The following is a 22,186-nucleotide window of genomic DNA, read 5'->3' as shown; positions in this document are numbered from 1 at the left end:
TTAATTGTCGAGAAACTATGCAGAATGTTCCGTCGAAAGTCTCCGCTTGGGTTTCTTGAGCGTTACCAGCTGCTTTTAAAAAAACGTGATACCTGACTGCGCAATCGTTCTTTGTAATTCTCTGATATTTAAGCGTAATTAGATGGTGTTTGCATGGTTCGCTACTTTACAGCATCTACACACTGACAAGGTCCATCGAAGGAATATTGCGAGATCAACGAACCGCTTTGCGATCCACAAAATTTCGTTTATACTCGTCCTCGATTTTCGTGTAACAATTGAACGATTTGGGATCGATTATATCGTAACAGTTTTGGAATCCAATTTACCCCTTGTAACCGGGAGCGATTGAGAATCGATAACCTGAATGATATTACTTCCATTCGTCAAATATATTACGTATCGTTTCAATCGAGACCTCAAAACTGAAGTGAACCCTTTAGATCGTTCCTCGTGAAAATGCTCACATTCACAGCGTTTTAACAACGCCGATTCAATTATGCGTTAACCGTTTCGAATTCCAATTCACATTGCAAATGGGTCCAATCGGAAACTGATATTCCAAACGGACGTGTTACAAATCCAAGCGAGCCACCTTCGCCAATTCCTCGCAGAATACTCGCATTTATAATATCCACGTATTCGAGCAATTTCATTCATATTCTGACAGTTTCAAAAATTCCAATATATTCCGCCCAACGGAGTACAATTAAAGATCGATTACATCCCCGACGCTGTTATAATCCTTCCATCGTACGCGTAACGCATCGTTTCGCTCCACTCTTCAAAGTCAAACAAACCACACACGCCGACCCATCCACCGCTGGAAAACTCCAGCCCCCAAAAAATCCTCTACTTAACCCAAATTTCCAGCCGAATAACTCTCTCGACCCCTTCTTTCGTTTCATCAGTCGCGGAGAGAATGGAATGGAAGAAAAAAAAAAACAAAAGGAAAAGAAAAGAAAAGCTATTCCGCTTGCTGGATGACCTAAAATCAAAATCCTTTAATCAAATCGAACGTCAAACGAGCCTGAGCCCCGTCAAAGGGGCGACCTCGCGAATCAGCACGAAAAATCGTGGGTCGGAAAACCTGGGAACCGATAATGAGCCCTGGCACACGACGGGGAGGGGAATATGTTCGTTGCGGAGGAAAAGGCGCAGCGGCGCGGCAGAAAAGCCAGTCGCCATTTGATGAACCGACGACGAAACATTCCCCCGCGTCTGGTCCGCGTGCATCAACTCCAGAGGAGATCGAAACGACGCCTAACGCTGCTACGCTAAGCTAGGATGTTCGATCAGCCTGTCCGCGAAAAGGAACGCGGCCTGTGTTTTTAATACGCTTTAATGCAGATCGATATTTGGCAGCTCGAGGGTGTGGAGAGGCCCCTCTGCGTCTCGCCTCTTCCACCCCCTGCGTTCTTTCTTTCTGTACTTCTGTGTACTCTCTTCTCCCCCTCTCTCTCTCTCTCTTCCTCCTACTTTTAGCATTTTTTCTGTTCTCTTTTTTAATTCATTTCGCGCGTACCGCATGATGTCGACTGCGCGAATGCTCTACGCTTCGAGGTCACGCGCGCAATGTTTCACGATGGATCCGAGGAACGACGGGGGTGAGACTGGATGAAGAGAGAGAGAGAGTGAGAGACAGGATGATGGGCGAATTGAAAAATTCTCGAACGCGAAACCGACACTTTTCCGTTTAGAAAGAATGAACCGTTTAGTCACTTCGATCTTTTCTTTCTCGTGTTAGATTATACGTGTTCGCCTAGATCACTTGATCGTCGACCGCCATAGACGCGGTGTACGATTTCGCGGTTTTGTTTGAACAAGTTCGCGGTCGCAATCACTCGCGACGAACGTTGTTCTACGATTAGAAGCAGCTTGGTACTTGCGTATCGTTCGGGAGTTTTAGTTCTTCTCTTTTTTTTACTTACTTCCATACAGCCGATATACTACTGTTCTCTTCTGTGTCGTGTACAGCTGTGTTAGTAGAGAATGAGAATGGAAGGGGAACAGGGTCGAGCTGACTTGGTGATTTTAATTTCGTCCCCTTTGTGTTCGTGCACGACAGGTACTCGCGGATGATAAAGACGTTGGCGATAATGGAAAGATCCAGTATAGCATCAAGAGTGGTCGCGGCAAGGGCAAGTTTAAAATCCACCCCACCACCGGAATGGTGTACTCCCAGCGCGGTTTCGAGGCTGGACAGGAATACGAAATGATGGTGAGTAAGGACGACGCGGCAGAATTACAGGTTTCAACCGTTTAGATCGTTCGTCGTGTCGTAAGAGTCGATTCGAAACGCAAAACTGTTCTGGAACGTAAGAAACGTGCCCCGTAAATTCAACATGGACGCACGGGAAGACGTGATACGTGGTCGATCGTGAGACAACCATCGTTCCCTTGGCACGATTTAAGATCGAACTTAACTGGTCCCCTCGTGTGCTTCTGTTGGACAGATAAAGGCCTCCGACAGCGGGGAACCGCAACGCAGTCATCAAACACGGGTGTCCGTGCAGGTAGTCGAGGTTCCGAAGGAGTCATCCGAGAACCCGCCAGTCTTCAAGACGAACAACCAAAGCGTCGAGGTCACGGAGAGCGACGAGGTCGGGTTCCTCGTCGCACTGGTCCAGGCCTCTGACAAGGATGGCGACTCCCTTTGGTACGACATCCTCGGTGAGTATCGCGTGTTTTGAGTTATCGTTCGACAAACGAACGTTTCGAGTTCGAAATAGCAACGCTTAACAGTCGACGAAGAGAGAGAGAGAGAGAGAGAGAGAGGAACGCTTTCAGGCGGGTAATTTGTTTTCACCGTATCGTTAAGAAATCGAACTCTAATTGCTTCGCGGGTTTCATCCATGCTAACGAGTTCGAGGGCTCGTTAGATTTCGCGTCGTTAATTGGCGAAACATCCGACGATTTTGCTGAAATACATTCCGAGTGGTCGGGATAACTGGAGGCGCGGGCAACATTTTCCAAGTTCGGTGGATCGAAGTTGGAAAGTTTCGCAGCTGGATCGCAGTTAAACTTTGGACCGTCAAATGGCTGAGATAGTTTCGACGCGCGCTTCAAGTCTGGTCTTGAAAATCGTCAAATTTAGGGCGCAAGGACGATACTCAGTGTTTCATATCGGGGTTTCGACTAAAAAAATAACAACAAAATAATTCTTCGATTTAATTTTCTAGATAAATATAACTTCTCGACGTACTTCTTTCCGGGCAAATAAATGAATCGCGATTTCAGACGGCGACCCACGCGACGAATTCTTCATCGGCCGCGACAACGGGAACGTCCTGCTGGCAAAAAAGCTCGACTGGGAGACGCAGAACTTCTACAACCTAACGATCGGCGTGACGGACAGCGTGCATCAAGCTGTGACGCAATTGCTGGTAACAGTGATCGACATCAACGATCACAGGCCAGAATTCACCGAGAGCACCTATCACGTGGACATCTCGGAGAACGTGGAACGGGGGGAGAAGATCCTGCAACTGCACGCGACCGACGAGGACGAGGACAAAAAGGTGTTCTACAGCCTCCACGCTGCGCAGAACAAAGCTTCGTTGGAGATCTTCCACGTCGACTCTGTAACTGGCGCGGTCACTCTAAACGAAGTCCTCGATCGGGAGACAATCGAGGAGCACGTGCTCACCGTGATGGTAAAGGACCAGGGGACACCCGCGAAACGCAATTACGCCAGGGTGATAGTCACCGTGCACGATCACAACGATCACGCGCCAGAGTTCATCAGCGAGATCATCCAGGGGAAAGTGTACGAGACCTCCCCGATCGGCGCTGCCGTGGTTCAGGTCTACGCTATAGACAGAGACAGAGGAGAGAACGCGAGGATCACCTACTCGATCACCTCAGGGAACGTGGGCAACATGTTCGCGATAGATCCAGACTTGGGCGTGATTCGCGTGGCCAGAGAGCTGGATCTGAGCGTCTCCTCGGAGTACATACTGCTGGTCAAGGCTGTGGACCACGGTTCGCCAGCGTTGGCCAACGCGGTGCCTGTACACGTGATGGTCACCATGGCCGACAACGCGCCGCCCAGGTTCATTCAGAGAGAACTGTCCGCTGAGATCTACGAGAACCAACAATTGGGTACGTACGTGAAGCACGTGGAGGCCAGGAGTACGTCCTCGTTGCAGTTCGAGATAATCAAAGGGAACAAGGACGACACGTTCTTCGTGAACCCTAGCACGGGTATCATAGTGGTGAAGAACGAGCTGGACTACGAGAAGACCAAGTTTTACAACCTGACGGTGGAGGCGACTAACATGGCCGGCGCGAAGGCCAGCTGCAACGTGATCGTTCACGTGCTGGATCGTAACGACAACGCGCCAAAGTTCCTGCAGGCGACGTACAGCGGGGAGATCAGCGAGGGCGCCAGCATAGGCTCTTTGGTGCTCACCAACAATAGCACGCCGTTGGTTATAAAGGCGGAGGATGCTGATTCTGAGCTGAATGCTCTCTTGAACTACGATATAGTAGAGGATCTGCCTCGAAAATACTTCCACATAGACTCGAGCACTGGTGCTATAAGGACAGTGATGGTGTTGGACCACGAGAGCATCCGGAAGTTTACGTTCCACGTGAAGGTCTCCGATCTGGGGAAACCGAAACTGTCTTCCGAGAGCACTGCCAAGGTGATGATCCTGGTCACGGATGTAAACGATTGCCCGCCCAAGTTTCTCGAAAATGACTATAACACCACGGTGTTGCTGCCCACGTATAAGAACGTCGCTGTGGTGCGAGTCAGCGCTGTCGACCCAGACAGTTCCGAGGGAGTCGCTCTCAGGTACGTGAAAAGGCTTCTACGGTTATTTATTTATTTGCTCTTTCGCTTTTCGCCTCGACTGCGTCTGCGAGCAGTTCGCAGACGCTCGCAGCCACGCACCTTCAGCGGGATGGTGTCTCTCATTTCCTGTAATTTAAATGCGTCCAACCGACGAGGGTATTTGTCTCGTGACGGCATTTAAGTCGTCGGATATTCAAATGAACTTATCAGACTTGGGTCTCTGTTGGAGCGCGCGAGCAATTATTCAAAAGTAACACAGGCACCGTCCCTTGACGTGACGTCTACAAAATGGACGTAATATTTGATCGCGCCTTAAAGCGATCTCCGCGCCCAGGGGGTTAAACCAGCCGCGCCTTTGTGTTTAAAGCGGGCGTAAAGGGTTGATTCATATTTATGCGGGCGCCGTCGAGGCTTCGTTAGCATTCATTTACTATTATAATTGTTGCATGAAATTTCTACGTTCGCCGGTCGATACGTGCTCGTTTTTCTTTCGCGCTCGAAGAAAATTGCCGGTGTCCACTTATGCGGCCAGTTGAAAGGGCCATCTTTCGATTTGCACACGTACTCGCACAGCTACACTAAGATCCATTACAATTTCTCACTTCTCCATCGTACCACGAAAGTACTATGACGACTCTATACTCGAATAAGAAAATTTCTTCCCCCTCAGGGGATAACATTGACCTCCTGTTCGAACTCTGCTACCAGGTACGACATAATCGACGGGAACAAGGCGCACACGTTCGACATAGACTCGCAGACCGGGCTGATCACCATTCACAACCCCGAGCGTATGAAGAAAAGCTACCTGCTGCACGTCCGTGTCTCCGACGGGAAGTACTCGAGCGTCTGCCAGGTGAACGTGATGGTGGAGAAGTCGGAGAACTCCGGGCTGATGTTCCAGAAGGACGTCTACGAGGGGACGATCCCGGAGAACTCGACGCGGATCACGACCGTCGCGGTCGTAAACGTTTTGGGTAGCGCGCTGAACGAGCACATTGTCTTCAGCATCCTGAACCCGACCGACATGTTTGTAATTGGATCCACGTCCGGCGCGATCCGTACGACCGGGATTAGATTCGATCGGGAGGTTTGCGACCATTACGAGCTGATAGTGGAGGCGAAGAGTCAGACGCCGGACAGGGAGAAGCCGAGGGTGGCGCACGTGATCGTGAACGTCACTATATTGGACATAAACGACAACTGCCCTATGTTCGTCAACCTGCCCTATTACGCCGTCGTGTCCGTGGACGCGCAGAAGGGTGACGTTATCACGAAGGCAAGTGGATTACGGTTATTCGAAGCCCACCGGGAGGGCGGAATATTAAGCGCGTGTAGGGTTGACGGTAGGGGGTACTGGTCTCCGCTCGATTTTTGATGAAACTGTTTAAAATGCATTAGTTCGCGAGACGGGTTTCGATTACTTACTGTTCCAGCGAAAATTCTGTTGCTCACAATGTTTTCGATGGTACGCGTGCGCAGGTGCATGCAATAGACATGGACAGCGGCGACAACGGGGAGGTCAGGTACGAACTGAAGAAAGGCCACGGCGAGCTGTTCAAGGTATGCCGGAAAACGGGAGAAATATCGCTGAAGCAGAATTTAGAGGGCCACAATCGCGAGTACCAGCTCACGATCGCTGCATACGACGGAGGTAATAGGGGTAGCTATTCGTAAAATCGCCGGCTTAACCGGCGCACGAACAACTTCCGACGTGCCTCTCAAAACATTATTCCAGGCATTACGCCGTGCTCCATCGAGGTGCCGGTGAACGTGAAGGTGATAGATCGGTCTATGCCAGTGTTTGACAAGCAATTTTACACGGACAGCGTGCTGGAAAGTATAGAGATTCACTCGCCCCTAGCTTTGTCCATACAGGCTGAGTCACCGTTGAGTCGCAAGCTCATATACAGCATAACCAAAGGCAACGACTTCGAGGAATTCGCCCTGGATTTCAACACAGGTGAGTAGTACCGAACGTACCGCCCCGCGACAAACTGTTTCTCTTCTTTCAAAATCGCCGACGAGTGTCGCGAAGCGAACATTGAATTATAAACGCGCGTCACCCCGCGATAGCTACGGAACGATGAAGTCGCGACGCGAATCCAACGAAATGTGTACCTTTCAACGCGCGCGATAAAAGTTTCGAGAAGTCTGTCGCACTCTTGGCCGCGTGAAACTTTTCCTCCGTTCCTCTTCTCGTTTCTTTCCCTGGTTTTTTCGAAAGAAATTTTCCATCATCGTTTCGTACGGGCTATTCGATACGATTCGAATAATAGCGTATATACGTGTATCTACACGTCTCCACGACGTGCGACGATCGAAATTATTTCTTCCCTTCCGTATTTTTCTCCCTTTGTTGCGACGGAAATTCCTCCAATGGCGTCGCGACAGCCTGGCGAACGTGTGCCACATTCGGAACGGCGTACGCGCGCGATCGGAGAACGTCGCGTCCCGAAATCCAGTCCCGAATGAAACGTCTCCTGCGAATTCTCATTCCAACTCGGCTGTGGGACTCGTAATAACTTTTGACCTTTCCATTACTGAGAACGCTGACTCCCCGTTTCGCGAAACGGGTTTCGTATCCTTGACAATGCGTCCACGGTGACAATCGACGCTGGCAACGAGATAACTTTTTCCGCGCGCCCCGGTTCTCTTGCATCGCGCCGCTTATGCTCGTGGCACGCTGAATTGATTTGCAGCGAAACGGTGCGTTTATCAGTATCGTATCGCACGACACGTACGATGAAGTGCGACGAATAAATTTTTCATCTGCCAACAGCCGCAGCAATGAAAGGGTTGAAAGAGAAACGGTTATCGAAGTAACATCGGTAACAAACAGCCGCGCTTTCTATTAGGTCGTCACACATCAAATGTTTGCCTGCTGCGGTTGAAGAGAACGCGGTTTAATCGTTAATTAATGTTTACCGAATCATAATGGAACGCGTCATTTGAATACTGGCAACGTGTTTACCAACCAGCTGCAGTGGCTATTTAAACTCGTCTGAATAAAATGTTGTACTTCTTGAATGAACAGTTTACGATTAATTTCAGGTAAGCCAGTTAGACGAGCCCAGGAAGCGTAGTAAACGTTCGAACTGACATTTCATATGTTACGACCTAATAATATACTTTTGTTTTTTTAACGAATGACGTGTTGGCTCCTCTGTAAATGGTATTCGGTGACTAAGTTCTAATAAGTCACGGTGTAGTGGTAAGACAGTAGTAAAATGGGGATGTTGGAATGTATCGCACGTAACATAAGCTGCGGTTAGAATAATTGTACCGTTAATAATGCCCGCGTAAAATACAATTAATTTGCATATCAAGTACAATTCCAATTCGACGTTCAAATGTGTTCGTACGTCCGTTATTATTTCCGACAGTGGTTTATGTTTATTATTATTATTATTATTATTATTATTTTAATATTCTCTCCCCTCTCTATCCGTCTCTCCTATAATTTATTCTTTTACGAATGCTTATCTGATTAAACTAGAAATTAAAGTGTTGTTGTATCTCCCTGTTTCGCAGCCCCCGACAGTAACAATGGTCCTTGTGAGTATAAAAAATACTAGTTCTATCGGTCTGCTGTGTTGCACTGTACCACGCTACCGCACTGCTATCTACATGCCTCTGTCTCTTTCTCTATCTCGCTCTCTCTCTGTCTCTCTATTTTTTTCTCTCTCATTCTATCACTACTGGTTTTCATGCACGATTCGTACGGGTAACAATGAGAGTTTCCTTTCGGCCGTCATTTTTCTCTTTTCTCCGGCGTCGATCTTCGCGCGATAAATCTCCAGGCCCGTCCGCCAACCCCTGAATTAAAACCAACCCCGTGACCGTTACACGACGTCACGCGGTAAGTTAGAATAACGGCTAGCAACGATCGGGGTTTCGCGTGGAATATCGATCGTAACTCAAACGGACGGCTGAATGGCCGGCATGGAAATTTAATTGTAAATAATGAACGCCCCCCTGTCTTTATATTTCGCGCCACGTCAGCCGGTCGGACTTCAATTTAAGCAGTGGTAACAATTTCGAGACACCTGCGCGACATTTCCGTAGCCGAACGCTTTTTTTTTCATTCCCTCGCGTTCTCTGAAGTTTTCCATCTGTCTGTTCGCTGGTATTCGATGATATTTCATCGCGTCTTGATTTTCTACCGTAGACTGTTACTGAATTTCCCCAATTGAAAGTTGAAAGACGCGCGCAACGATGCCAACGAACACCCGCTAGGAAACGTTCGCTCTCGAGCGCACCTGTCGCGATTATGCCACCGTTCAGAGTTGGCAGGGACGGAAACACACGGGATTTCGGTTGAAACGCGCCGGAACCCGTATCATCGACTTCCGCTTGTCGCGCAGCTTCTGCGATCGCACGGCTCGCGCGCGATATCCGGCGTTCTTCGGGCCACTCCTAACCGCTTGCCAACGATCGTAACAACGCACGGTTCCGTAAAAACAATAGGAGGAGCGAGAATAACAGCAAGACCCAGGAACGACGCAACATTTAACCGCATGTTAATCCCGTTCCGCCCAAGTGGAGAACGCTTTTGCCACGCGCACTTTTGCTCTCACTTTCTATTCATCGTTCCCCATCCAGCCAGTCCCATTATCTCATACAGAAGCAACGGAGTTGGCGTCGAAAACTCCGCGCTCCGAGCACAATGTTGCTTTTAACCCCTTGATGGCACGTTCCGCGACTTTTATCGACCGTGTTCGCCGAATTGCTGCGCGAATTTCTTCGTCTAATTCGTTTCGCGATTTGTCGACCTAAAATCGAATGTTAAAAATATTTCGCGTATCGAATCTGTCTGTCGAGAACGACAGCCGAAACGACGCGAATATATTTTTTCTTGAAAAGGAAAGTAAGAGAAAAAACTGTGACACCAATAGAAGATTGGATCGTTACATTTGATTGAAATAAATCCATCATATTGTCCACGATATCAAGGGATTAAAAGGCAACGTGTGATTAAACTGAAATCAGCACGGCGGCGTATCTCGAGATCGCGTCTCAAAGGAGGCTCGCGCGTACACGTCGTACCTTCCCTCCCCCCTCTCTCATCTCGTTCTCACATCCTCCCGTGACTCTCGCGGCTTTCACTCTGGTTCTTCGCATGGCGTGCCTGCACCTTGCGTCGCGTGCGAATTGGAAAAGATACCGTGCTTGTACCACGAACGAGCTACGATGCGTGGAAACGGCAAGAAAGGGAGCGGACCGGCTCGTTTGTAACAGGTTGGCTACGATACGCGATAGCGCGCGTTCGCTTGTTCGCCTCTTCGAGATCGATACGAGGAGGACGATCGGGGTGGTCCCGCGACGAAATCGTCTCTTCCTCGCGCGCTCTCCTTTCGCCACGTTTTTTCTTCTCCCCTGACTCGATTCCAATTGAAAGCACTCTCTTCTTCGTGCAAACTCCCTCGCACGAGAGATAAACGTGCACCAAAAGCGTCACGGTGTCCAATGAAAAATCGAATCCCTCGAAACGAGCAATCGAACGCACCAAGCGAGTCGAGCCAACCTGTTAAGTTGCACAGCGCGCCGTCGTGCTCCTAGGTGCAGACATTCTGGTAGCATCCGCAAATTCATTCACGGTACCCGAGCGTCTTGTGCAAACGTGTTTACCACGTGACATGCATACACCGAATGTCTCTTCTTGGTGTCCGCGAAACCGAGCAACTCCTCGTCTTACCCAATCACCATCATCGACGAACAAACGGGAACGTATCGACGCCGTCTGTATTCGATCGAGTCCGCTGAGAACGTATCGCTGCTTCAAAAAAAAAAAAGAAAAAAAAAAAAACTAGCAATCCACCAAGTAGCCCAGGAATTAGAGGAGCGCGCGATTAGCAACCGCGTGATTTACTCGGCACCGCGAACATACGAGGGAAAAAGTTTCTCGGCTTTGTGGACGCTACCGCTGCATAGACTGCTTTTTGGGTCTACAATCTTCTCTTCGATAAATCAGGTGTAATCTACGTGGTGGACGAGCTGGATTACGAGCAGAAGAAGCAGTACGAGCTGACCGTGCGCGCGACCGACAGCGTGTCGGGCGTCTACGCGGAGGTGCTCGTTAGCATCCTGGTGCTGGACGTGAACGACTGCCCGCCGGAATTCACCCAGGACTCGTACAATATCTCGGTCTCGGAGGCGGCGCCGTTCGGCACTTCCGTGTTAAGAGTCAGCTCCAGGGACAACGATACGGGTAAGTGCTCGTCCGATCCGTGTACGTCCCTCTCTTTAAGCTTAATTGTGAGCTTAACGGCGTGTACAGCGAGGGCTGTGATTACTCGGTACAGATTTTCGAACCGCCTTCCTGCGTGTCGCGGTGTGCAGATCGTGCTGGCGTCGACTGAAACATTTTTAAATGTATTGCACACGGTGCGTCGATACGATATTATAATGATGGGTATTATTCATCCGGTTTATGCACGACACTGAATTATGCTCGAATTAATTATCCTGGGATTTATTGAAACGTTCGCTTAGCGGTCATTTCAATTTCGAATTCGCTTGTAATTTATAAAGTTACGCGGTAGGTAGTGTTTCGTTAATTTTCGTCGACCGTGATGTTCCAAAAACGAGCACCAGACCTCTGAATGCAGCTGAAAGAAATTGATCGCGGTCCGTTTTAAAAGATTTGCTCGCGATCGTTGCGAAACGCGCAATTAGAGGTACGAACGGTGGTGCGTGTCCCGCGATGCGCCCATTGGAAGTTTGGATTGGCCATCGCGAGGCACGAGAGCCTGCTTAAATTTGCAATTAACGTCAAGGGAGTGGAGACTGGACCTCTGTCTGTATATAGCTCGTAAATAACGCGCGACAAGTCCTGTTGGAGAAAGATTAATGTTATTGTAATTATTGCGAAGGATACTCTTTAGCGGGTACCGAGGCTGGATTATCGCGATGAAATATACCCCGCGCGATCTTGCACGATTACACGGGGATGGGACGAGAAAAAGATAAATGGAAACCGATGTCTCTCGTTAGGGAATTTTCGTTCAACGGTTTGTTTGCAAATTCAGCGGATGGCTGAGCGAGCGAGTATGACGAAAGTTTGAACGCGGTTTCAGTTGGTTTCATCGATGAAGAGAATGCGTTAATTACTGACTGCTCTAGTTCACTGAATACTAAATGTAATTTAGTACTCTGCTGGATGTGACGTATTTGCTTTACCTTCCGAGACGCGAGGTCATCGAACCTTCCTCTGCACGATTAAATTTCGCTGATATATATTTCTATCCCAAAAATTGCAAGTTCTAAAAGCACAAAGATAAAAAATGTCATCGCGTACACGCTGCGCATCTTGCGCAGATCCTTCGAACCTAAACCTCGATGAAACGCTTCATAAACCGCCTGCTCCTCTGTTCAGACATAAACCAGCAGGTACGCTACGCGATTCAGAACGACACGGACAACAGCACTGACCTGTTCCACATCGATCCCGAGGAGGGTGTGATCTTCCTGAAGAGATCTCTGGATCACGAGAGCCACGACTCGCACCACTTCACGGTGATCGCCATCGACCGTGGCGTCCCAAGCCTCTCCAGCACGGCCCACGTCTGGGTGACGGTGATCGACATGAACGACAACCCGCCCAAGTTCGAGCAGCCCTCGTACACTTGCGTACTATCCGAGCACGCTGAACGAGGCCAATTCGTTACGGTGGTGTCCGCGAGCGACCCGGACTACGTCGACGAGAAGCTGACCTACACGATAGTCGGCGGGAACGAGCAACAAACGTACAACATCGACCAATCCACTGGCGTGATCACGCTGATCAACATGCAGAACTTTGGCGAGAAGAAGCTCACCATGCTGAACGTCTCCGTCACGGACAACGTGTACACCAGCTTCGCCAGGGTCAAAATCGAGATACTACCCGCGAACAGGCACAATCCAAAGTTCCCAAACCCCGTGGTCGAGGTTACGGTGTTCGAGAACCAGCTACCCGGTAGACTCGTCACCAGCGTGATAGCAGCTGACGAGGATTTCGGGGATTACGGCACGGTGATCTACACGATCGCTTCCGATCTGATGAAGGAGATCTTCGACATAAACAGACTGACGGGGGAGATCGTGACGCGGAAGAAGTTGAACCGCGAGGAACAGAAGCTGTACGAGATACCAGTGATGGCTACCGACGGTGGCGGTAGATCCGGTTTCGTGATGGTCAGGGTCAAAGTTGGCGACGAGAACGACAATTCGCCGGTGTTCTTGTTGAGAGAGTACAAGGCTAGCATACACGGGAATTTGAGTCTGAACACGCCGTTCTTGAAGGTGAAAGCCGTCGACGCCGACGAGGATGACAACGCGAGGATCCTCTATTCGATCTACGAGCCGCAGACATCGGAAGCGAAGGCCCTGTTTGGGATCAACCCCGACACTGGAGCGTTGTTCCTGCAGAAAAGTGCGATACCGTGGGGTAAGGACCTCTTCGAGAGCCGATATCGCGATAAATAATTCATTCGACGCGCGCAATTGTCACGTACTTAATATTTCAGAGAACCAATTGTTCGAGCTGTTTATTCGCGCCGAGGACAAAGGCGGAGCGACGACTCACCACGCGGACGTCCCCCTCAACATCTACATAATGGGCCCGCAAGACATTCCACCCCTGTTCGAGCGGAAGGAGGACAAATTTTTCATATCCGAAGCGTCGCCTGTCGGCACGCCGATAACGAGGCTAAGAACCGTGACGAACACCACGGTCACGTACAGGATTGTTTCCGGCGACGAGGACTCTCCGCTTTTCATGGTCGACGCTCACGGACAAGTAACGCTGGTCAAGCCTTTGGATCGAGAGCTGAAGGACAACCACCTGATCGGAGTCCTAGCAGAGACGGACTCGAGTCCGCCGTTAACCGCGCTGGCTGAGATATCGTTGCAAGTATTGGACGAAAACGATCACGCGCCCAAATTTGAGAGCAACCCGTACGGTATCGGTCTAGCGGAGAACATAGAGGAGGGTACGTCGATCTTGAAAATAATCGCGCACGACAGCGACCTGGGCAGCAACGGGGAGGTTCGATACTCGTTCGGCACGGATATAGGCGAACTGGCGAACGTGTTCACCGTGGACGCGTACACCGGTTGGATATCGACGCTGGTTCAACTCGACAAGGAGAAACAGCCGGAATATAAATTTCAGGTAAGCCCAATTGAAGCTGTTTGCGATTCTAGCGAGATAAGTTTCTAATGGGGACCTTTGCTATCGCCAGGTGGTCGCGACGGATAACGGAAACCCGAAACACTTCGCCAGAACGTCCGTGCACGTGAAGCTGAAGGATTACAACGACAACCCGCCCTCGTTCGTCGACGACCGTTACGAGGCTGCGGTGAACGAGGACGCTCTGCCAGGGACGGTGGTAGTCAAGCTGGTCACCGTGGACAAGGATTCGGACGTGAACACGCCGATAGAATTCTACATAACGTCCGGCGACCCGAGATCCCAGTTCCAGATTAGATCGACCGGCGAGGTGTACGTGGCGAAAGCCCTGGACCGGGAGACGATCGATCGTTACGAACTCGAAATAGTCGGCACAGATGGCAAATACGTCTTCAAGACGCGAGTAACGGTGCAGGTGCTCGACGTGAACGACAATCCGCCGTACTGCCTGCGGTATCGTTACAGGGAGATCCTGTCGGAGGGCTCCCATCCGGGTACCTACGTGCTCACCGTCCTCGCCACCGACTACGACGACGAGCCGAACGCGAAGCTGCGTTTCTATTTAACCGGCGACAACAACGACAAGTTCTCGTTGGACAAAGAGACAGGTGTTTTAAAGACGATCGGCCAATTGGACCGCGAGACTCAGGCGAAGTACTCGCTGACTGCCCACGTGCAGGACCGTGACAAGCCGTCCTGGGAATGCTCCTCGCAGCTGGAGATTCTGATCTCAGATCTGAACGATAACGCACCGAAATTCACGATGCAGACGTACAGCGCCACGCTGCCGGAAGACGTCGAGGTGGGCACGCTGGTGACCAAGGTGCACGCCACGGACGATGACATAGGCATTAATCGGAAGATCAGATACGAGTTCATCGATTCCGCCGACGGGCACTTCCTCATTGCTGCCGATAGCGGTATCGTCACCCTGGGCAAGCCGTTGGACAGGGAGACGAAGGCGATGTACAACGTGACGATCCAGGCGGTCGACCAGGGCACCCCGCAGTTGATCAGCGTCACCGCGTTGATCGTCAACGTGCAGGACATCAACGACAATCCGCCGGAGTTCGCGTCCAAGGTCTACTTCTCGAAGGTGCCGGAGATTTACGCGGTTGGCACGGAAGTGGCCAGGGTCCTCGCCACGTCTAAAGACACAGGCGTCAACGCTGATGTTTATTACTCGATCGTTGGCGGAAACGAGCACAAGAAGTTCCAGATAGACGCGCGGACCGGAGTCATCACCATCGCCGAGCAATTGGATTTCGAGCGTGCCAAGGATTACTTCCTGACCATTCAAGCTGTTGACGGTGGCATTCCTCCGTTGAGCAATCATGCCACGGTGAACATCACCGTGATCGATAGTAACGATAACGCGCCGATATTCAGCGAGGTCTCGTACAGAGCTTCCATAAGGGAAGACGCGAAGATTGGGGAGAAAGTTACGCAGGTGAGTAACCCAAAGGCGATGATAATTTAAGAAAATCCCTCGAGTATACTCAAACTAATACATCCTTTCATTCAATGCCTCAGGTATTCGCGAACGACTTGGACAGCGAAGTAAACGGAAACGTGTCGTACTACATCGAACGAGGCGATAGGCAGAAGCAATTCTCGATCGATCAGACCACAGGACAGATCACCGTCGTCGCGCCGTTGGATCGCGAAGATGTAAGTTCCTTTCTCTCGTTCGTTACACTTCAACATCTCCATGCACACGAATCGAGATCGTAACGAAACAAATTCGACGTGTTCCAGATCGGCAGTTACGTATTGGAAGTTCACGCCCGCGACAGTGGCATCCCAGTGCTCTCCAGCTTCGTGATGGTAAACATCGAGGTGCTGGACGCGAACGACAACCCGCCGTTGTTCTCCCTCTCGAATTACAGCGCGGTGGTGCAAGAGGACAAGCCCCTGGGCCACACGGTGTTACAATTCGTGGTCACTGACGCGGACATAGAACCAAACGCCGCGCCGTACACCTTCGACTTCCGGTCCGGGAACGAAGGGGACGCGTTCAGATTGGAGCAGGACGGGACGCTGCGAACCGCGACCAAGTTCAACAACAGGGTCAAAGACAAATACGTGCTTCACATACGCGTTTTCGACAACGGAAGCCCGCCCCTTTACTCGGACGCGTGGGTCGTGATCAAAGTGATCGAGGAGTCGCAGTACCCACCGTTGATTACTCCGCTGGAGATAGTTATCAATTCGTACATGGACGAGTACCCTGGCGGGATCATTGGAAAGGTGCACGCAACGGACGAAGATCAATACGACACGCTTTCCTACAGCCTGATCCCATCGTCTCCAATTCCGAACGATCTCTTTCAAATCGACAAAGTCGACGGCACTCTGGTGGCCCTCCCGCGGCTCGACGTGGGCGAGTACAGGTTGAACGTCAGCGTATCGGATGGGAAATTCCCCTCGTACTCCACGGTGACGGTGATCGTCGATCTAATAACCGACAAAATGCTGGAGAACTCCGTGATCGTGCGATTCAGGGAAGTGAGTCCGGAGAATTTTATCCTGAGCCATCGGAAGGGATTCCTGAGGACCGTTCGCAACGCGATGAACTGCAGACTGAAGGACATCGTCGTGATCAGCGTTCAACCGTCGACCGACGAGATAAACCTAATCAAATCTCGAGCTGTTCGCCAGGCGGTGCACAACGATCTGGACCTTCTGTTCGCAGTGAAGAAGAACTCCGCGGGGTTGGGTGCGCCAGCGTTTTTCGGTTCTGAGAGCATTCGGGAGGCGTTGAACCAGCGTATCGAGGAACTGGAGGAATCGACGAAATTGGTGGTGGAAGAGATCGTCAGGTTCAAGTGCAACAAAGCGTACTGCGTTTACGGGGACTGTCAGGACAAAATCGTGTTGGACGTCACGCAAATAACACCTATAGCCACCGACATAATGAGTTTCGTGTCCCCGCGACACAAGCACAAGATGGAGTGCAGCTGCAAAGAGGGATACGCTGGGAATCACTGCGAGGTGATCGTCAACGAATGCGCCAGGGACCCTTGCCCGTTGTTCAAAGTCTGCGTTCCGGATTCTTCAGTGCAGGGTTACTCTTGCCAGTGCCCCGAAGGGTTCGCGGGTCAAACCTGCGATATAGACATTTCCAAGTGCCACGACGAGTCCTGTTACATACCACGAAACCCGATATCGTTCAGCGGTAAGAGCTACGCTCGTTACAGGATCGATAAAGCGCTCATCAGACAGACCATCGAGGACCGTCTCAGTCTGTCTCTGAGGATCAGAACGGTGCAGCTAACCGGGAACTTAATGTACGCGGCTGGTAAAGTGGATTACAACATCCTCGAAGTGGTGAACGGGGTCGTTCAGTACAAGTTCGATCTGGGTAGCGGCGAAGGCTTGGTTCGTGTGAGTAGCGTGTACGTGAGCGACGGGCAATGGCACGAGGTCCAACTGGAACGAGAGAGCAACAGCGCGAAATTGACTGTGGATGGGAAGCACGTGGCTCACGGATCGGCGCCAGGGATCAACGATATCCTGAACCTCCAGTCGGACGATCTTTATCTGGGCGCCGAAGTCAGACAGCATCCGTCGATTCTGGGCTTCGAGGATGTTCAGCGCGGTTTCATAGGGTGCATGGACGACGTCAGGATCGCGAGGGTGTCCGTGCCGCTGCATATGAGCGGAGCCAGCAGCGTGGCTGTCTTGAAGCGCTTCGCGAACGTCGAGTTCAGCTGCGACGCCAGCACCGTTCTCGTCCCACCGGGTATCTGCGGTTCGCAGCCGTGTCAGAACGGCGGCACGTGTAAAGATTCTGGCGGCGACACGTACGAATGCCAATGCCACAGCAGATTCGCGGGTCTCGCCTGCGAGATCGACACCGATCCTTGCGCTTCTTCGCCCTGCCTCTATGGCGGTCGTTGCAAACTGATACCTGAGGGTGGCGATTTCTCGTGCGAGTGCGTCGGGCCAAGTCTGAGCGGGAAGCGTTGCGAATTTGGCAGATATTGCAGCCCAAATCCGTGTATTCACGGTGGCGTTTGCGAGGAGGGCAACAACGGGCCCATATGTAAGTGCCAAGGATTCATGGGCGAACGGTGCGAGAACGACGTGAACGAGTGCGACGCGAATCCTTGCACGAACGGGGGCACTTGCGTGAACGAAATAGGGACGTACAGATGCATCTGTCCACCGAACATGACTGGACTGAACTGCGGCAATCCCGCGTACTCGACGCCCATCATATCGAGCCACTTCAACATCACGTGGGAGCAACTAATGTGGATAGGCGTGGCGGTCGTGCTGAACGTGTTCCTGATCATCCTGTTCCTGGCGTTCAGACGGATCAGGTTGAAACGCACGAGGGCGCGGGCGAACAACATCAACAACGAGACGAGGAAGCAGATCGTGTTGAACTCGGCGCGGCCACACGACCACGAGTTCAAGCGTAGCTCGAAGTTGAGCAACCTGGAAGTTATACAGGTACGCGGAAGTCAGCCAGATTTTAGATGAATGTACCATTTGATTTGTCAGCGCTTAAACGAGAGACGCATGCTTTTGATCATAATTTTGAATCGTACGCCAGTGATAGACGATTAGTACACATGATTTTTGGTTCCGTCTACGTCGCCGTTTTTTCCCTTGATTTGCGATCATCGGCATTCCCTCTGCTAGCGAGTGATCTGCGTGCATTGAGTTTAAGGTTTTTCGTGTGATTCTTTTTTTGCAGAGAGAACCTCCCCAATGCCCCCCTAGACCCGCGTCCTACACACCCAGCTCGAACAACGAGCCAGCCGCGTACAGTAACTCCGCGGCGGTCGCGTTGAACAACCTCGACACGCTGCGGAGCTACGGTAGCGCAGGCGACGAGCTAGAGAATTTCCCGCCGGATTATTTGAGAAACCTAAATCGCAGCACCCCCGTGCCCCCTCCGTCCCTAACACTCGCTAACCCGGTCAGCGGAAACGCTACAGGCAGCGACACGGATAGCCTCCATAAGCCGACCTGGCAGGAGCAGATGCAACTAGCCTCCTTCATCACGGACACGACCAAGATAAAGAACGGTGAGTAGTACGCGCCGCTGATACCCCCTCAAATTCATCGTAGCTTTTTACTACTTTTGTTTTCGCTTGCGGCATGCATCGTGGGTGGAATTTATAGCTTTGATCCTTTACTCGATTTCTGTCTTTTTTTCTTTCTCTCTCTCTCTCTCTCTCTCTCTCTCTCTCTCTCTCTCTCTCACACTATCTCTCTTCTAGTGTCCTCTTCTGTGGCTCCCATTGTGTCTCTTCTTCCTGTTTCGTGTCATTTAACGCTTTGAGTACGAACGGTATTTTCGAACGAAAATTCGAAGTTAACGCGTTGCGAGGGAAATTATTCTCTCGCCTTGAACAGTTTCCAGGGGTGGCCATGGTTGCACCCCGCGGGTAATTAAGGGCAGCGACGCGATGCTCAAAGTGTTAATACGTTCATGAAATTCTCTCGACTCCCTCGTTACCGTTCTTTTCTTCTCTCGTTGACGATCTCTCTTTCTAGTCCTCCTCTCTCTCTCTCTCTTTCCTCTTCTTCATGCGAATGTCCAGAAACGTGTGCTGACTTGGGCGTGTAGCGAATCGAATTAACATTGGTGTATCGTATTGTGTGCGCTAACAGACCTGAAACGAGCGAGCCCAGTGGTACCAGAGCTGACCACTGGAGGACTTCTACTAAATTCATCTCGACGCGTGCCTCATGGAGGTGGGACCTCCGTTGCCTCCATGACGTCCATCGAGGATGATCCTCGAATTGTCGGTGGTAAGTCGAGAGATAGTAATGCCTGACAGAAAATACCGATATATCCCCACGGATACACGATAATATTTTGGGTCGCTTCGCTTGTTGCTATCCTTCTCTATCGGCCAAGTCTCTTATTTATACATATATTTATTTACCCTTTATTCACCAGATACACACACTCCGCTTTTCTTTCTCTCTCTCTCTCTTCTTCTACTTCTCTCCGTCTACCTTTTTTTTTATTATTTCGGACTCCGTATCGCGGCGTCAGACCGTCGCATGTAGCGTGTCGGAGTACAGTTGTTGTCTGCAATGCTTTTAGGGTATCACTGGGACTGTTCAGACTGGGTCAGGCCAAGCCAAAACCCCTTGCCTAATATCACGGAGGTGCCTGGAAGTGAAGTACCAGACTCGTCAAGCTTCCACAGCAATGAGAGTAACGAATCAAACACTCATCAGTTACCGTCAGGTGAGTAGACGAGTGCATGCAAGGGGTACGTTGCTTCCATTACGGTTTCCGGTTGCGTCTCGAACGTGGTACCGTTTAGTCGAACCAGTCTCAGCTTGTTACATTTGTAGATATTCTTTAAGTAGTGGGGTAGTCTCTTGTGGTAGCTATCGTTTCCCTTTCGAACAATTCGAACAGCCACTACGGTTGGGTGTGTGTTATCTAAGATTCGTAGTCCTGTCTGTGGATACCAGCGGAAGGGATGGATGCGACAACGCGATGGAATAAATTAAACGACCGTTCGCTTTCCATTTCGAAACACTTCTCGCCTCTGATCTGGTGGGCTGGCGATACTAGCGCCAGCTCACTTCATTAACCTCCAGCTGGTCCTAAATTCTTCTACGGGCCCTTCTTTCGTTTTTCTCAGATACCCCGAGTGAAATATACATTGATTCGTAATGAAAATGAAACCGAGCAAAATTGTTCGCCTTCTCGCCGAATGTAATAACGATTGGTGTTCGTTCCAGTGCACGGCTCTGTAGATCCAGCGAGAGATATCGAGACGTTGAACGAGGATCAAGAGTCGGAATACGTCGGAGACTCGGAATGCGGGACCGAATTCTCCGAGCAGTATCAGTGCGCGGAAACGCAGCGTCTAAATCCCTTGGACAGCGGCGGCGAGGGGGAGTACAAGTATAAAGGTTCCGAGAGTTATCTCCGTCATCCGAACTCATACCTGCCGCATTACAACATCCACACGGACACGGAGAACGAGACGAACCCGTTGAACGGACGTCTTAGTACATTAGAATCCGACGAGGAGGAAGACGACGTAGTGCCTTATGGTTTCCCAAGCACCAGACGCAATCGATGCCACAAGGGGGACGAGGTCGACGAGATCGGCTCGGTGATAACCACGCTCGAGGAGAGGAACTCATTATTGGGCGGCGCGACCAGCAACAGCGACTTATCGACGAACCTATGCGAGATCGACGACTCCGAGTACGAGATCGCCGATCAGAAGAGCAACGGCCGCCTGTGGTTGTCCGGGAACGGTATCACGCAGACCTCGGTGTGACGAACAGTGGTGCCACGACTTGAGAACAGACTGAGCATGATCGTGTTTCTCTGCGCTTCTTGAGTAAAGACAGTACGAATGTTCATTTTCATTTCCTTCCTTTAACTACTTCTTGTGAATATACGAGGACATTTTTGTACATACGACATCGTCGGGGTCAGAGATATAAGATGTGTGTACAGAGGCAGCTATGGGGTTTAAGGAACCGGCGAGAGCACGAGCTATTATTATACATAATGAGCGGTACGGGGGAAATCCCGTTATCGGGGGAAAAAAACGGGTGGCGCGCGGTTTCCCGCCTCCCAAACCTCAAATCTCCTATGTAGGTAGAGCTTAGGTACTATGACGTACTTAGTTCCGCGATCCTCGAAGGAATTCTTACTGAGCCGCGGATACGAAGGGAAATGAACGTATATACACGTGTCTTGGGAGCAATTCTTGTTTTCATACCACTTGCGTTAACGTGCAAGGTATTCGCGGGGTCGCGGTACAACCGGAAGGGGTAGCTGATACTCGCGCAAAAATGAAACTGAACCGCGCACACCGCCATCGGACGAACTTTCCAAGTTTCACCCGTGTCGCGTCTCCAGCTATCTCCCTTATCGTTTTCGACCGTGTTTTTCCTTACTTTTTACCGAACTTTTCATCGAACAGTTTCCCCGAGATAGTATTTTAATACGGACGAATGGTTATCGATTTATTTTTATGCGAGAATTCATCGTCTTTCCGATTGTACCATCGTTTCGACGAATATCTTGTATTTCATCGTACATAGAACAGGTCCATTTAAACGATTGGTGTTTTATAAAATTACACGTTCCATTGAATACGGGTTCATTTTCTAGACGAGCGTTAAATTTGTACGATATTCATGCCGCCGTGGATCATTGAGGGTTTTTGTAATTCGTTCGTTTTAATCGCAATCAGCATCTT

At 50.5% G+C, this 22,186-nt stretch overlaps 1 protein-coding gene across 7 annotated transcripts in view; it reads left to right on the top strand.

The window, feature by feature from the left end:
- Kug (FAT atypical cadherin kugelei) overlaps nucleotides 1-21,513 on the top strand; it is a 484,763-nt gene extending 463,250 nt beyond the window's left edge. For 3 of the 7 annotated variants that reach the window (XM_076910965.1, XM_076910967.1, XM_076910964.1), the window contains 17 exons: nucleotides 2,069-2,221; nucleotides 2,457-2,673; nucleotides 3,241-4,801; nucleotides 5,510-6,080; nucleotides 6,284-6,455; nucleotides 6,540-6,764; nucleotides 8,336-8,359; nucleotides 10,776-11,012; nucleotides 12,180-13,232; nucleotides 13,312-13,958; nucleotides 14,029-15,426; nucleotides 15,510-15,647; nucleotides 15,735-18,437; nucleotides 18,685-19,018; nucleotides 19,608-19,748; nucleotides 20,050-20,196; nucleotides 20,703-21,513. In XM_076910965.1, coding sequence (XP_076767080.1) covers nucleotides 2,069-2,221; nucleotides 2,457-2,673; nucleotides 3,241-4,801; nucleotides 5,510-6,080; nucleotides 6,284-6,455; nucleotides 6,540-6,764; nucleotides 8,336-8,359; nucleotides 10,776-11,012; nucleotides 12,180-13,232; nucleotides 13,312-13,958; nucleotides 14,029-15,426; nucleotides 15,510-15,647; nucleotides 15,735-18,437; nucleotides 18,685-19,018; nucleotides 19,608-19,748; nucleotides 20,050-20,196; nucleotides 20,703-21,253 — 10,272 coding nt within the window. In that variant the 3' untranslated portion in view covers nucleotides 21,254-21,513. The remainder of the gene's footprint in view (nucleotides 1-2,068; nucleotides 2,222-2,456; nucleotides 2,674-3,240; nucleotides 4,802-5,509; nucleotides 6,081-6,283; nucleotides 6,456-6,539; nucleotides 6,765-8,335; nucleotides 8,360-10,775; nucleotides 11,013-12,179; nucleotides 13,233-13,311; nucleotides 13,959-14,028; nucleotides 15,427-15,509; nucleotides 15,648-15,734; nucleotides 18,438-18,684; nucleotides 19,019-19,607; nucleotides 19,749-20,049; nucleotides 20,197-20,702) is intronic. The other 4 variants (XM_076910968.1, XM_076910966.1, XM_076910969.1 and 1 more) reach the window with 3 other exon arrangements.
- The last annotated feature ends 673 nt before the right edge of the window (nucleotides 21,514-22,186 follow it).

The sequence above is a fragment of the Xylocopa sonorina genome, chromosome 3 (genome assembly GCF_050948175.1).
Source record: "Xylocopa sonorina isolate GNS202 chromosome 3, iyXylSono1_principal, whole genome shotgun sequence".
Lineage (NCBI taxonomy): Eukaryota > Metazoa > Arthropoda > Insecta > Hymenoptera > Apidae > Xylocopa > Xylocopa sonorina.
This window is presented reverse-complemented; position numbering and strand designations above follow the sequence as displayed.